Source organism: Dermacentor variabilis, chromosome 6 (genome assembly GCF_050947875.1).
Source record: "Dermacentor variabilis isolate Ectoservices chromosome 6, ASM5094787v1, whole genome shotgun sequence".
Lineage (NCBI taxonomy): Eukaryota > Metazoa > Arthropoda > Arachnida > Ixodida > Ixodidae > Dermacentor > Dermacentor variabilis.
Window position 1 is genome coordinate 147,137,955 of NC_134573.1, and position 15,485 is coordinate 147,153,439.

At 46.5% G+C, this 15,485-nt stretch overlaps 1 protein-coding gene across 1 annotated transcript; it reads left to right on the forward strand.

The window, feature by feature from the left end:
- Window positions 1-606: 606 nt before the first annotated feature.
- LOC142585424 (cytochrome P450 3A29-like) lies at window positions 607-11,217 on the forward strand. Its single transcript, XM_075696182.1, has 5 exons — window positions 607-927; window positions 1,339-1,523; window positions 6,795-6,984; window positions 8,080-8,288; window positions 8,377-11,217. Exons 2-5 carry the CDS (start codon window positions 1,347-1,349, stop codon window positions 9,370-9,372), a joined length of 1,572 nt encoding a protein of 523 aa, XP_075552297.1. The 5' UTR covers window positions 607-927; window positions 1,339-1,346; the 3' UTR covers window positions 9,373-11,217.
- The last annotated feature ends 4,268 nt before the right edge of the window (window positions 11,218-15,485 follow it).

Genomic DNA, 15,485 nt, shown 5'->3' on the forward strand with positions numbered 1-15,485 from the left:
GACCTCTCTGTCTTTCCTGTCAATAAATTATCTCTCTCTCTTTAAAAAATAAATACTTAGAGGAAACTGGTTACTGCCTGAACGAAATGCTGAAAGAGCGAAACTTCTTTGATGGCAGTGAAAGATAACCAAGGTACACACTGCCGAGACTGTGTATGTTAATCTCTCTCTCTCTCCCCAAAAACAGCAATATATTTCAGCCCTTTAGTCTCATCTCAACGATATCCTTTCATATTCTCTGTCTATTGCTGCCCTTCTTTTTTTTCTGGTTTTGTACTTGTGCGCACTGGGTTATATACATATACATATACATGACGTCATGCGCACGCAGAAGCAATAAAATCGAGTTAGCGCTTGCTTGTGAGTCCGCACATATTTTCCTTTCTGTCCATGTCTATCGCGTTGGTTTTTCCTAATGTCCAACTAAGTGGCCAAAGCTTGTGTCCTCGTCAGTTCGAAATTAGCCTAACACATGTATAAGGCAGGCTTGTTTATTGATCCCTAGCGTTGCCAGAATACTTGCAGGTTTAGTTCCGACCAGGGAGATTTCGCGGCGATTTGTCGCAGCCATTATTGGCTTTTATCCAGTCTCGAAGCGTCAACGACGTTCTTTCTTTCTTTATAATCCTCCCATTCAGCGCATGACGGGCAGCATATATTTCTATGGAAGTGCACTGGTACTACGCTAGCAGTCGAGACAGCCGAGAAGGTGGCATTCAGATCACGTGTTTGCGCCACCTATTCCGCGCTATATACGAACGTTTCCCTCCGGTGGAGATTCACCTCAAGCGTCCAGCTAGACATCGTATTGGACTCTCGGATTACCACGCCCCGAGCATGCTGACGGCGTCACAACATAACTGAGGACGCATTCGTCGCAGCGTTCATAGCTGGTGGAGGTGGCAGTGGCCCACAACTTTTCTGCAGGTGCGTATTTGCTGTCTTCATTTTCTTATTTTATAAATCATTTATTGTCGTACAAAACGTTTCGTAGTTCAAAAGGAATCGTTACTCGTGCTGAAAAATTTTTTGGCAGTTTAAAAAAAAAATAGTGTTTCATGTTAACTACAGTAACACGCACAGTTGTTGTCGCAAATGGAGCTCGCATACCTTTTCAAATTTAGCTCACTATTCTTGCTGCCAAGCTTCGCTCTTCACCTACAACACTATCTTCTGTGATGTTTTATACGGCTGTACACGAGTTATGAATCGTTTACTAAAAAAACTGCCATATTGAGGTTATTTTTGTCACTCAAGCCTTCGCATATGTTTTAGCACAGCGTGTATACGTAAGGCAATTCTCGTTTCCACGATAACTGACAAATGTTTCTTTTACAGCTTTTATCATGGACAAAACGGCGTTTCTCATCACAGCTCTTGTTGCTATCTCCGCGGCCACAGTCGTGCTCTGGCTGCTGAAGCGTCGTCACAGGCACAAGTTGTTCAAAGATCTCGGAATCCCAGGGCCGAAACCGGACTTCTTGTGGGGAAACTTGAAGCAAATGGACCACAGACGCATTGAGGTGCGTGAAATATACTTAGCGTACGTCTTTATCCAAGGGCATAGCAGCATGTCAACTGGATGTAAACATATAGGTTAGACGAAGTGTTCCGATTCGCAAAGTTTAGTACTTTGCAGCATTAGGTGGTGGGAGGTGTCACCTGAATTACTCTAGACAGAAAGGAACAATTCAGCCCGCGGTGTTACCAAAGTATTCGCTGTGACATGATCTCGACCGGGTGAGGTGGGTCTTCACCGCAGGAACCAGGTGACGACGACGAAGCCGGGCATAGTGAGGACGAAAAAGAGTAGGGAAGATTGAATTCATTGGTACATGTATGTGAATCTCATTAGAGAAGAGCGGTACCATTTAACACGGGGGCCAGCACGGCCTTAAATAACCCCTGGCGGTCCTGTGCTAGTCGCCGTTTTCTTCCAGAGCCGGTGGAAGTATTAGTGCTTTCGCCGACCATGCTTTTGAGTCAGCTTGTGGAGAGCGGGGGGGGGGGGGGTGAGGAGTAGTCACCCTCTTGCCCTTTGGTTTGTCTTGCTTCGTCTCCCCTTTTGTGTCAGCTTGTGAAGAGCAGGCTGGGGGGGGGGGGGGGGGGCACGTTCTAGCCCTCTGGTTTCTGCTTCTATCCTTTTGTGTCCGCTCGGTGAAAAGCGTGACTTCTTCTTGACCTCCAGTTTCTTCCGTCTTTTTGTCAGCTCTTTTTGTCAGGAGAAGGCAGCACTTATGCTTACGTGGGGAAGCCCGTTTGGATGCTTCTCACACCTGACAGGTCGATAACAGCTGACCGAGCCGAATGCTGACCAAACACTGACCAGCCGAATGCTGCTTAACATCAGCACTCTGATGTGATGAGGGGCTCTGATCAACATCAACGCTCCGACGTGCTCGGAGACGTAATGTGACCGACTGCCTCAAAGCACGGCGCTTTGCCGCGATTATTTTTGAGAGAAAATCAGCATTCAAAACATTCCTCTCACATCTTCCTCATCTCCCTCTGCAATTTAGGGCACTCAATCGGGTGGCAATCGGGTACCACAACACCGTTACTTGCTGGGACATGCATTATATCTGTATATGACGACGAAACCTCATTTCGCATTTGATAGTCAGTACTACCACCAAAAATATATTGACACTATGCAGGAATTTGACTACAGAGCATTGCAATGTTTTCATCTGAACCTCCAATCTGCTGTCAACAAGGTACTTGAATTTGACCGCTTGTTCTCTCGCTTCAATTTAGACCTCAGTATTGCCGTGTTGACAGAAACCTCCTATTCTCAGAGTTAAACCTCGTAAGCTCGCTTTCATAAGGTAACTTTTATTTAAACAGGACCGCAGGATTTCGTGGTGGGGTATCGCTGCAGTTATTAGGCAAAAAAATCGCAAGCGAGCTCATTGATAACATCTCTGTAATTACCGATGATTACGAAGTTCTTGCCATTAAAACACGACATTTCATTATCAGTGCCCTATACCGACCACCTGAAGGGAATCGTGCTTTTTTCCTATCTTTTTCTAGAAATCTTGTTTAGCCATCTTATTACCAATCACTGTGACATTGTGCTGGGCGGTGTTTTCAATGTTCGTATGCACCTCGACACCCACATCCCGTGCCCTGCAGTCTATTGTCGTGCCTCAAGGCCTTAACAATGCCTTAAGTGAACCTACTCAAATTACATTACATACCGAAACCAAAATTGACATTCTAATCACTAGCTTGGGAACTGCTCTCTTTTGTGGCACCGTCTTGACGGCAGTTAGCGGCCATCTGGCCTCTTTCATTTTCTTACAAATATCATGCCTGATTTCCGCAGAACTAGAGTCTACAAGTGCAAAAAGAATGCATTTTAGAGTCCATGGAAAATAAACATATTGTTTTGAGTTTGTTCATTAACTGCACAGATGCCCTCGACTCTATTTCACTCAAAATGTTATTTTTAATACTAGAGGCTTATGGCTTTCAAGGGCCCACGTACCCTACCATTACAGCGATCGTACTTAAGCCAATAGAAGCTGCACGTCGAAATAGACAGCGCTCCTTAGTCAACTAAATCTATTGTATCAGGGGTGCCTCAGGCCAGTATTCTTGGGCCATTTCTTTTTTAACACATACATTCACGACATCGTACCCACTACAATGGACACTAAATTCATCATTTAAGTTAATGACACAGCATCACTTCTTTCCAGCCCCGACGAAGCCCGCTTAGTAACTTTAGTCAACAAAGGTCTAATGGCGCTTCAGAAATGGTCCAAGAAAAAATTTAACAGTTTCGCCCGACAGGCGAAGCATCGATTGCGACAGCAAATTATTAGACAGCTATGCGAAGTAAGGTTAGCTCTTTTATCAGCTGCGTAAATTGCTGCAAACATTCGTTTACTAACTAAATTAGCAAGCAGGTTACCACGTGTGCAAAGGCGAACACGACCACATCTCACTCGATGACTGCAGACAACAGCTGTCAACGCTGGCGTTATGAGGGGCGGCAGCAGCGGCGAACGAATTACCCTTCGTGCTGCATCTCACTTCAACGCAAATTAGGTGCCCGAGAACCCAGCACACACGAAGCCATCAGCTATCCCAGGTCGGCTAGCTTTCGAACCCAGCGCAGATTGTCTTCAAGATTGGACATGCGCGGCCGCGTTCAGTCGTCGCAGTTCGAGTACAAGAGAAGAAGCGCACTATAACCTGCTCCCGTCCCTCTCCCTCCTCCTAGCGCGCAAACATCTCGCCCCCCCCCTTTGCGCGCTTGAGAAGACGGCGCGCACCCTCCTCGCCTTCTTCCCTCGCGAGCGCGAGAAGGGACCAGCCGCATCAATCCACCGTCCTTCTCGGCTCACCCTCACAAGCTTTCGCTCCGCCTACAGCATATGGCACGCCGCCGCGGTGTTATCACGCTTGGACTTTATACGAAACATCACGGCGACACCGACAGACGACGGCGGCGATGGCGGAAATTCGCCTGGTTAGTTTCCACATAACTGCTATCGAATTAATATAAGAACTAACGTCTCTGAAACCAAAGGCGTCGCTTTTTCGTGCTGAATTCAAGACACTTGACGTTGTTAACACTTTATGTTCCAGGCCAATTCCGGTACTGAACGAATTAAAATGCTTAGGTGCTGTATTTTCTAGTGCGTTGTTCTGGGATCATCTCTGTCAGAATATAGTTAGAAAACTATCATGTGCAGTAGCGGTTTTGTTGCAGTTTCGGTACACGGTTCCACTGCGTGTAATGCTGTTAATATATAATTATCCTACCTTATCTATTGTCTCTTGGTGTGGGGAGAAGCGACTCATACTAACACGAAAGTAGTGTATCCGCTGCAATAAAGAGCTGTAATTGCTACCTGTGATCACCTTCTTTCAGATAAACCCGGAATTCTTCTTTCCACGTGCGCGAATTGTACGCATATTTAACATGTACGAACTGAGGCTATTTCTCTAGTATCAAAGAACATTACGAGGTAACCACCCAACGCTTTTACAACATGTGTCGCTAGCGAAAAGAACAATAATTCACGCAACGCGGTACCCGGAACTATGGCACATGCAATGACTGCGAACAAACTACAGCAAGGAAAGATTATCATGCCCTCTTCCATCGCTACTCAACAAAATTCTGAGCGCAATCGCATCGACCAGAAGATACCACAGTTCAAAACTACATTTACTCTTTTTTGGTATCATGAATAAAATGTTGGCAGGTGTACACTTTTATCTTTCTTGGGCGACACCTTTGCACCGGCTAACAAATGTTAAATGTTATCGCACAGCGCTGGACGCACCTGCATGTGTCGGAAGTTTCTCGAATGTTATCGATGCTTCTGTTGTTGTCTGTTGTCACTGTACCTTGTGTAATCTGACTTTATGCGCGACGCGAATTGTATAATACTATCTGTAACACACACGGACACCAGCGATTACGCTGGAACCTTCGACGAGCCCTGTATAATAGCCGGCGGCTTGACACCCTAATCAAATTTTCGACGATCGCTCACTTTGCTCAGCTCTATCGTTGTGCTTTGATCGTCGCCTAATTTCTGGGCACAGGTTCGCCCAATAAAGAGTTATGGCGTTTTTCACTGATCGATCTGGAGCGGCTGCCGAAATCCTCGAGCGAGCGCTCGGGTTTCACAAATCCGAATCGGCCAGCGGAGAGCAAGAACGCTCCGCGGAGGATCACACAGTAAGTCTCCGCGTACGCGTGACACAAACCGGTTCCGGAAACCATGCCCGACTTCTGCTCTGTACATTTGCACGGCGACTAAAGTCGCTGTACCCCGTGCGTAATTTGACCGCGGCATTCGCACTGTCCGTCATTTCCATGTCGCGCCCGCAAGGATTGTGCATGGACAACGTGCATAGAAGGCTTCGCATAGCACCTGCGTCACCTCGTAATCGCTGTCGTCCGAGCTCTCATCGCTAAACGCGAGCTCTGCAGCCGCACCGAAGGTAGCCATACTGCGAAGCAACGCGTTGTGGGTACCAACCGGGTACCGATTTCACTTGAAGACGGAAGTGACGTGGGCTATTTCCGCCCGAATCCGCACCTCGGCGGCGGAGCGAGTTGATCAGAAACGACCAGTGGAACGCGCGAACCCGCTCCAGATTGACCAATGAAATTCGGATTCGTTGCAGCGGAGCAAGAAATCCTGCTCCGAATCGACCAGTGAAAAACGCCATTAGTTTCGCAGTTCACAGTTTTTGCTACTCTGTTTTTCACCGTCACTACAATCTGACAATAGGCCTCTTTGATTATCAGTCTCTGACAGTCCTGGTCTGCTTGGGGCTGCTGTCCCGCGTTCAGTTTTCTCGAAGAGCTTCGGAAGCTCCGCCCACCAGTCCGAGAGCCGCCACAACCGTGTTCGTTTTTCATGGACCGGAAGTCGAGAAATGTCCGCGGGCTCCCGGAGCTGTCAGCAAATTTTTCGTAGGACAAACCAGCGCAAGCAGCTAGCAGAAAATGGCTATCTTAAAAAAAATATGAGCCATTCCATTCTGTGAAGTTGGAGGACCAGCGAAGCTGTTTCACAAAGGTGACACAGCATTTTGAACAAAAGTACGAACACATTTATTGTCTTGATCAGGGGTCATCGTGACGCAAGGGTCTCCGAACCGAAACTAAGCACGTGACATCTGTTTGGGGAACGATTCCTGTAAGAGTCAGTCCAAATGGAAAATCTGATAATTACTAATAAACATTTCTTGAAGTGCTGCGATGTCGTAAATGCGTCTGATAGGACAAATGACGTGCAAATGCTTCTCTGCTGCAGGCTCTCGTGCAGTGGAAAAAGGAACATGGAAATCTGTTCGGCGTCTACGTCGGGAGCGAACCTTTCTTGGTCATCACAGACCCACAGATGGCACACGAGTGCCTTGTCAAGCAAGCCGCTATATTCCAGGACAGACCGACATCTTTCGTGGATGCGGAGCCTTTCAAAAGCAGCCTCTTTCAGCTTGGTGGTAAGCTTCACATTATCGGTGGAGTCATTAGGACGAAGTTTATTTTCAAGAAAAACTGAATAGACATGCAGAAGCGCCACCTAGGAAGCTTTTGCGCTTCATGTTGCTTTATTGTTGCTGAGTGTAGGAAACACGTTCTTTTTTTTCTTTGTGGCTAACAGTGAAATAGGAACAAAGCAATGTGAGACACCCGTGTTGTCATCTTCTTGTAGTCTTGTTATTCGCTCTGTATTTTTTTAATCTTGATGTTTAACAAAATATTCCAAATTTGCACTCTATGTGAAATTGTCAGGCCCACTTTGTAACTTAGGGCTGTATGATTGAAGCCGGTGTACGCAAACGTAAATTTTGTTAGCAACCTTTATATTATGTCTCTCTCGCGCGCTATACTGTATGTTTTTTCTCATACAACACTGAAAAGCCGGCAAATTGGCGAAGCATTCTTCGTACAAGGGAATGGGGCCAAAATCCGACGAGCACGAAGAAAGGTACAAAGATGGCATACACAAAGTTTTTGTGTGCCATAGAAACATTCTTGCACGAAAGATGACATAACGAGAATCGCAACAGCTGTCGGCGCCGAACTGAATAGCGCATTATTTTACACACCGACTCGCACTAAACATATCTCCTGAACAGTGTTTGTGTCATAGTTATGTGCAAGAAATGGTCGCGTGAAGCAGATAAGTTTTGCTACGTGTGTAGCATGAAGCAGGCGCGCATGTATGAAATATTTGGTGTCTTACTGGATGCAGGCAGTCCTCCACAACCACCCTTCACCTCATCGCTAGAAGTTTTGCTATTGTGCACTGATTTTTTTGTTCTATTTCTTTCTATGAAACAATATTAACGCCTTAATGACAACCAGCCACGATATCGATAACAAGCCACAGTCCAATCGATATCTGATACATATACCATTTAATGGATTTTATTGCCAATTACTACTTTTGCACAGGAAAAAGAGAATAAAGAAGTGGTTGAGTAAATAATATCATTACATGCAGGGAGTTTCCAAAGAAGGCGCTTACGAATAAAATAACCTGAACCGCACTTCTCCTTGGTTTGCAGTGTATTCTGTATATCTATTTCCAGGTAACAAATGGAAGAACGTGAGGACTACGTTGAACTACGCTTTCAGTTCAAACAGGATAAAGGATCTCTCCGCAGTAGCAGACTTTAGTGCCACTAGATTTGTGGAGAAGATATCTTCGATAAGCCTGAGGAGCGGACAAGTTGAAGTGTTCGATCGTGCATTGGACTTTGCTTTCGACTTCATCATGAACACGGTACTGGCACAAAAGGTAGGTGCTCCTGTCTGTGTTGTTCCTACATTCCTACTCTTGGGAACACGTTCAGGTCAACATTTCTATTCGCTTGCTTTTTCGACAGGTGAAATCTCAGGAGGGCTGCAACGAGCCAATTCTGGACTTCCTCAAGCAAGTCTCTAAGGACATGGAGAACTCGGCCATTGAAGTGGCGTTTACGGTACCCGTCGTACGCGCGGTCCTTACGCTGATATATCCATTCACAAAGCATGCTAAAGCGTTCAAAAACATTATGAGCAATGTACAACACATAATCGAATTACGCCGTTCCGGAGAACTCCCGAAAGAACCCAGCGTGGTTCAGACGCTTCTGGGCACCGAAGCCCTCGATGGAGCTCAAAAGAAACGTAGCAGGCTTAACAAATACTTGCATGACCAGGACATATCGTCCAATGCGGCAATATTTCTGTTGGCTGGCACAGAGGCTACGGCTTCCGCGATTTCTTTTCTGGTGTATCTCTTGGCAAGACACCCAAGTGAGCAGGAAAAAGTATTCAAGGAGATGGAAGACATTTTTCCTTCTGAAGAAGGAATCAAGCTTAACTTCGACGAGCTGCATCGGCTAAAAAGAATCGACATGGTGATCTACGAAGGACTTCGCCTCTACCCGCCCGTCCCACTGTATTTGATAAGGCGCTGCTCTCTGGACACGACTGTTTGTGGGCAGCACATTCCTACTGGTGTCAATGTGATGGTTACACCATGGCTCATCCATCACGACCCTGAAGTTTGGCCGGAGCCCGAGAAGTTCCTTCCAGACAGATTTGCGGAAGAAAATAACGAAAGTCGCCACACTGGGACCTACATGCCTTTCGGTATGGGGCCCAGAGTGTGTGTAGGTCAGAAGTTAGGGTTCCTGGCGTTGAAGTCAGTGCTCGTTAAAGTTGTTCGAGATTTTAGGTTAACCTTGTGCGATGAGGCCGCTGGGCCGCCAACGTTATCGGTTCCTAGCGTAATACTCATACCTGGAGGAGGAGTGAGGGTCAGGCTGGAGCCCAGGACACCGATAGCGTCGAGTGAGCGGTGCAAGAATGGCAATCGTATGTTCATGGCAGCTTAGGTTTGTGAGAGAGTCAATAAATAATTAAGGAAGTTAACCAGCCTATATATCACGCATTCGTGCGCATTTACTTGTATCACACTCCGAAAAAGCACAAACTTGAGTCAAAGAGAAAGGTATTTAGATGCGCACCATTAAGTCATGTTTTGTTGCCTTTCACTTATGCCTGTACATTTTTAATGTGAAGCATTCTTTGCGAACTTGAATCGCTTGGAGACTATTTATCTATCTATCTATCTATCTATCTATCTATCTATCTATCTATCTATCTATCTATCTATCTATCTATCTATCTATCTATCTATCTATCTATCTCTGTCTGTCTGTCTGTCTGTCTGTCTGTCTGTCTGTCTGTCTGTCTGTCTGTCTGTCTGTCTGTCTGTCTGTCTGTCTGTCTGTCTGTCTGTCTGTCTGTCTGTCTGTCTGTCCTTTTACGTCGTGATGCAGTCGTGGTCATTTCTACAAATATATTAGAATAGGCATGGAGGGCTTGACATGCATGCACACATGAATGACCTTTCATGACATCATTGCCATGACGTATTTGTCATGCTGTTTATGTCGTAACCTAAATAGTATGCATGACATGCGTGCGTGACCTGACATTGATGGCATGAATGAAATATGTGTCATCACATTAATGACAACACATACATGCACATCTCATGTCATGACATCAATGAGATCACATACTTGTCATGACATTATGTCATGACATAAATGGTCTGAACAACATGATGCCGTCGTGGTCGTTGGTTTAACTTGAAATGTATCAGGATATAAATTACAGATGCATGACCTAACATAGGTTACATGGCATAAATGTCATGACATGAATTACAAGATATGCATGTGCATGTCATGTCATGACACCAGTTACATCAGTTGCGTGTCATGGCATGTATGTGATGACCTAAATGATATGAATCTCAGGATGCCGTCGTGGTTCTTCCTTTAACTTGGGGTATATCTGGATATGAATGACGTCGCACACGTGCATGACCTGACATGAATGATATGGCCTAAATGTCCCCAGATGAATGGCATCCTTCTTAAGCCACGAATGCCATTAATGGCATGACATGTCATGTACGTCATTCGATGACATCAATGTCAAGACCTGAACGAACATATCATGCCATGTCATTCTTCTCATGTCATGCACGCGTGTCTTGTCACGCATATACTGATACATATCCATATAAAGAAGCGACCACGATGCCATCAACTGGAATCACTTATATTGTCTACAGAAAAATAAAAAGCATTGGAGGGCATACGGCAGGCATTACCAAATCCTCAATGGGAGCTTACCACTGTCGTTGAAAAGGAAAGTGTGCAGTCGTTGTATTCGGGGGACTAGCAAAGAACCTCATGACCAAATTAAGGACCGCGCAAAGAACGATAGAACGGGAAATGTTACGCCTAACGTTAAGAAACAGGAAAAAGAGTGGTGTGTATCAGAGATGAAAATGGGATATCCGATATTGTATACTTGACATTATGAGAAAAAGCATAGAGCTAGGCAGGCCATGTAATGCGTAGGGCAGATAACCGGTGGCACGTTAGAGCTACCGAATGGTTGTCAAGGGAAGGGAAGCGGAGTTCAGGATGGCATAAAATTACGTGGGGTGATGAAATTAGGAAATCTTCAGGCGCAACTTGGAATCAACTAGCGCTAAACAGGGATAATTTCAGATCGCTTGGAGAGTCCTTCGTCTTGCAGTTGACAGAAATATATGATGATGATGATGATGATTTTATATCTGCGTGTTATGACATGCTGCATGACATGAATGGAATGTGATGACATGCATGTCATAACGTGATTGGCATTTAAGTTGGGCCGGTCATGGAGGCATTACGGCAGTCATGGAGCAGTCATGGAGGCATTACGGAATCAGGGTGTAGACGAGCCGTATGTAAAAATACTGAAAGATATCTATAGCGGCTCCACAAATACCATAGTCCTCCATAAAGAAAGCAACAAAATCCCAATAAAGAAAGGCGTCAGGCAGGGAGATACGATCTCTCCAATGCTATTCACAGCATGTTTACAGGAGGTAATTAGAGACCTGGATTGGGAAGCAATGGGGATAAAAGTTAATGGAGAATACCTTAGTAACTTGCGATTCGCTGATGATATTGCCTTACTTAGTAACTCAGGGGACCAACTGCAATGCATGCTCACTGACCTGGAGAGGCAAAGCAGAAGAGTGGGTCTAAAAATTAATCTGCAGAAAACTAAAGTAATGTTTAACAGTCTCGGAAGAGAACAGCAATTTACAATAGGCAGCGAGGCACTGGAAGTCGTAAGGGAATACATCTACTTAAGGCAGGTAGTGACTGCGGATCCGGATCATGAGACGGAAATGATCAGAAGAATAAGAATGGGCTGGGCTGCGTTTGGCAGGCATTCTCAGATCATGAACAGCAAGTTGCCATTATCCCTCAAGAGAAAAGTGTATCATAGCTGTGTCTTACCAGTACTCACCTACGGGGCAGAAACATGGAGGCTTACGAAAAGGGTTCTACTCAAATTGAGGACGACGCAACGAGCTACGGAAAGAAGAATGATAGGTGTAACGTTAAGGGATAAGAAAAGAGCAGATTGGGTGAGGGAACAAACGCGAGTTAATGACATCTTAGTTGAAATCAATAAAAAGAAATGGGCATGGGCAGGACATGTAATGAGGAGGGAAGATAACCGATGGTCATTAAGGGTTACGGACTGGATTCCAAGGGAAGGGAAGCGTAGCAGGGGGCGGCAGAAAGTTAGGTGGGCGGATGAGATTAAGAAGTTTGCAGGGACGGCATGGCCACAATTAGTACATGACCGGGGCTGTTGGAGAAATATGGGAGAGGCCTTTGCCCTGCAGTGGGCGTAACCAGGCTGCTGCTGCTGCTGCTGCTGCTGCTGCTGCTGCTGCTGCTGCTGCTGCTGCTGCTGCTGCTGCTGCTGCTGCTGCTGATGATGATGATGATGATGATGATGATGATGATGGCCATATGCTCGTGCTCCTGATGCAATGATGGTCACTGCATCATCATTAAAGCTTCTTAATCGGACGTTCGCCTCTAACACTCGCGTGCTACCTGCGCGTAAGAAAATGCCGACATCTCGGCAGCAGAATACCGTTTGGTGGTTGCATCCGTTCAAGCAGCGATATGAAAGCAAGTTTCCCCCCCCCCCCCGAACGCTGATTTCCGAATGCATGACAGCAACGCGCCTCCTCCTCATTCCTCCCAAAACTCGTACCAGACTTTCACGGCCCTTCTCGTCTTACCAGGCGGCTTAATCAACCATCGGCGCCTGCTCTTTCCTGGTACACATAATGCCCGAGCAGGACAACGCTGCACCGAATTGCACAATGGCAGCGTCAGCTCGGCTCGGTCAAGGCGAACTGTGACACACGCCACTCGTCCGAGTGGCTATAAGGACACTGGCTTCAAATTGGACGCAGTCAAGTCATTTCGTTTCGCAGTCAAGTCATCCATTTGTGTCCTCCTTGTGATACCACGTGCTGCTGTCTGTGAGCATTCATATTCTGTGTTTATGGCCCATCTTCCAGCTCCGTGCCACACGTTGCTGCTGTCGTCACACACACACGCGCGCACGCACACACTCGTGCTTTTCTGGTTCACTGTACTCGCGTCATACGCACAATTACGGGACCTAAACAGGCACATTTGTGAAGGTGGTAACGCTTTGCGGAACCCCAAACAATGCTGCACAGCAAGCTTCGCACAGCAAAACACTTCGCACAATGTCGATTACTGCAGTGCGCGGGATTTGCATAATTATTTGTTTTGCCACGTGTTTGTATACATCTGAGATTTCGTTAAAAGAAACCTCACTCGACTGTCAGCGCTGTGTCTGTCTTTCTTTCTGTCGCATTGAGTTCATTCTTCGCGCTGCTTCCCTTAAGATGAAAATAGCAGGCTGGCAACAGCCAACACCGCCGATCACACCAAAATATGTAGAAAACGTCCTCTGTGGTTTGTCAGCAGGAGGATCGCCACGACACCTATAATTGCCCTCCCGTTGCGTGCCTATCTGTTTGTAACACGCGCCTCCAGAGGTGGGTGACAGAAACATGGTGCAGCTTTCACCTCCTTCCCCCCCCCCTCTCCCGGTCCACCCATACTGGAGACGCGATCAGCCTCGGCGTCGAGAAACGCATACGCAACCGCAAAGCCATGCTATTCGCTTGTTATTGTGCACTTAATGCCAAACGACCTCCACGTATGGGCTATCGAAACATCTCGGCATTTTACGAACCAAATTCTTTAGCCGTCTTCTTTACCAATTGATTAGGCCGCTGATTAGGTCTGCGATTAGGCCGCTAACCACATGAATATGTTATAAAGGGAAAGCGAATGTGTTCACCTTGACATACATCTTACTTGGACTACGTAAGAAGGGTCATATCAGCTTCCCCCCTCCACGCTGTTGTCTTTGAAAACATCCCAGGGCCAACTGACATTGAGCAGCCTAGGAGGTCGTTTCTCGTATCCCGTACACGCACATGCGGGAAGTTACTAAAGTCATATATTTAGATACCTAGGCGGCAATACCTCGTCTACTCTAACGATTGTGAGCACCGAGCGGCTATTTCTGTCACGATGTCGAATCGGAAAGAAAATACCGGGATGATTCGGGTTTCATTCGGAGCGCCACGATTTCCTTCCGATTCAGAGATTATATATATATATATATATATATATATATAAAGGTTGGCAACACTATAGCACAGTAAACTTTAACCTATCCTACGGCGGAATGCTGCAAAGTGCTATCGACGTGTCCGTATGGCACATTTGCAGGTTCAGCCAGGAGGTGGAAGGAATGGGCTTTCTGGCACATGAGAGAGAAAAATCACAGTTTTTTTACATGAAGACACTCTAAGTTTATAGTTGTACAGCTGCAGGCAACAATGTACAGAAGGACGGTCATCTCAGGCAATGGCGTCGCAAGAGTGTGCGGCACGCCGTGCGGTACCTCGACGCGTTCTACTCACATACATGTGCACCGCGATACAGTGCGATCACATCTGGCGCATGATGACACTGAAAGTTGTATAAAAAAAGAAACAGGTGGTCCTAGTTGCGCGTAGTGGAGTAGTTAGCGTTAATTGAAAGAGCACATAGCAATACTACAGCGCCACGCATCATTTCGAAGGAATCCAAACATGACGACTTTGTTCAAATAATGTATTTATTTGTCTAAATCTGCTACAGCGAATTTATCAGCTGCCTAAGACGAGACATGTTTGCTCAACCGCTGCTCACTGTTGTGCTTAACGTACCTCCTCCGTTTGTTTGTGGAGGAACTCGATCGGCGGCCCGGCAACTGCTGTCCTGCTAAAGAAGAATTATTCAGACGGATATTTTCTTCGAACCCGTCGATCTCATGTGCTACGAAGTTGTTATGCCCGGCCAACTGGTCCCGACCTTCAAACGTAGAAGCTCCGGGGAAAGCCAACCCCAGAAACGCGCTCGTGCAAACGCAGGTGTTTTTCTTCTCTAGGCACGATTGTTTGGTGGCGCAGCAGATTGCATCGGTGGCAGGATGAGAAATTGATCAAGAGAACATTTCTGGCGTGTGCTAGGGAAAAACTAACGCAGATGGCCATCTGCCTTGTTAGGTCGTTCAGCTCACCTTAAATCTGCTCATCCTAACCGACAGTTGATGCTTTCTTTAGCACGACTGTGTTATGTGCCTGATTTTAGTCAAAATCCGATGCGTCATGACCGCTTACCTTTTATTAGAGACTTTTAGCGTGTCCGCTTTTCCAGCGAACCGGGGCGGTTTGGGCGGACTACCGGATGGTCGGGGCGTAAACGTGAGCGGCCAGATTGGTGGCGCCAGCTTGTGGTTCAAAGCTCAACCACCTAAACACTGTTAAGAACGGCCAGCTGCAGTGCAAGTTTTGCCGGCCAGTTGCGACAGTGGTGGCAAATTTCCTGGAGCGCCGCCGCAAACCTCTAGCCACGGCGTTACTAAGTCGACGGTGTGTCGAGACCAATACACGCGTCCTGAACACTCCGTCGCTGGAGCCGAGTTCGACGAAGCAGGCTTTGTGCCTGCACTCGCCACCGCCGCCCTGGTC

Bases quoted from the DNA above. Each gene is read 5' to 3' on its own strand.
- LOC142585424 (XM_075696182.1), top strand. From the start codon at position 1,347: ATGGACAAAACGGCGTTTCTCATCACAGCTCTTGTTGCTATCTCCGCG. The intron at 6,985-8,079 runs GTAAGCTTCACA...ATCTATTTCCAG, and splicing joins CAGCCTCTTTCAGCTTGGTG to GTAACAAATGGAAGAACGTG. The intron at 8,289-8,376 runs GTAGGTGCTCCT...CTTTTTCGACAG, and splicing joins ACACGGTACTGGCACAAAAG to GTGAAATCTCAGGAGGGCTG.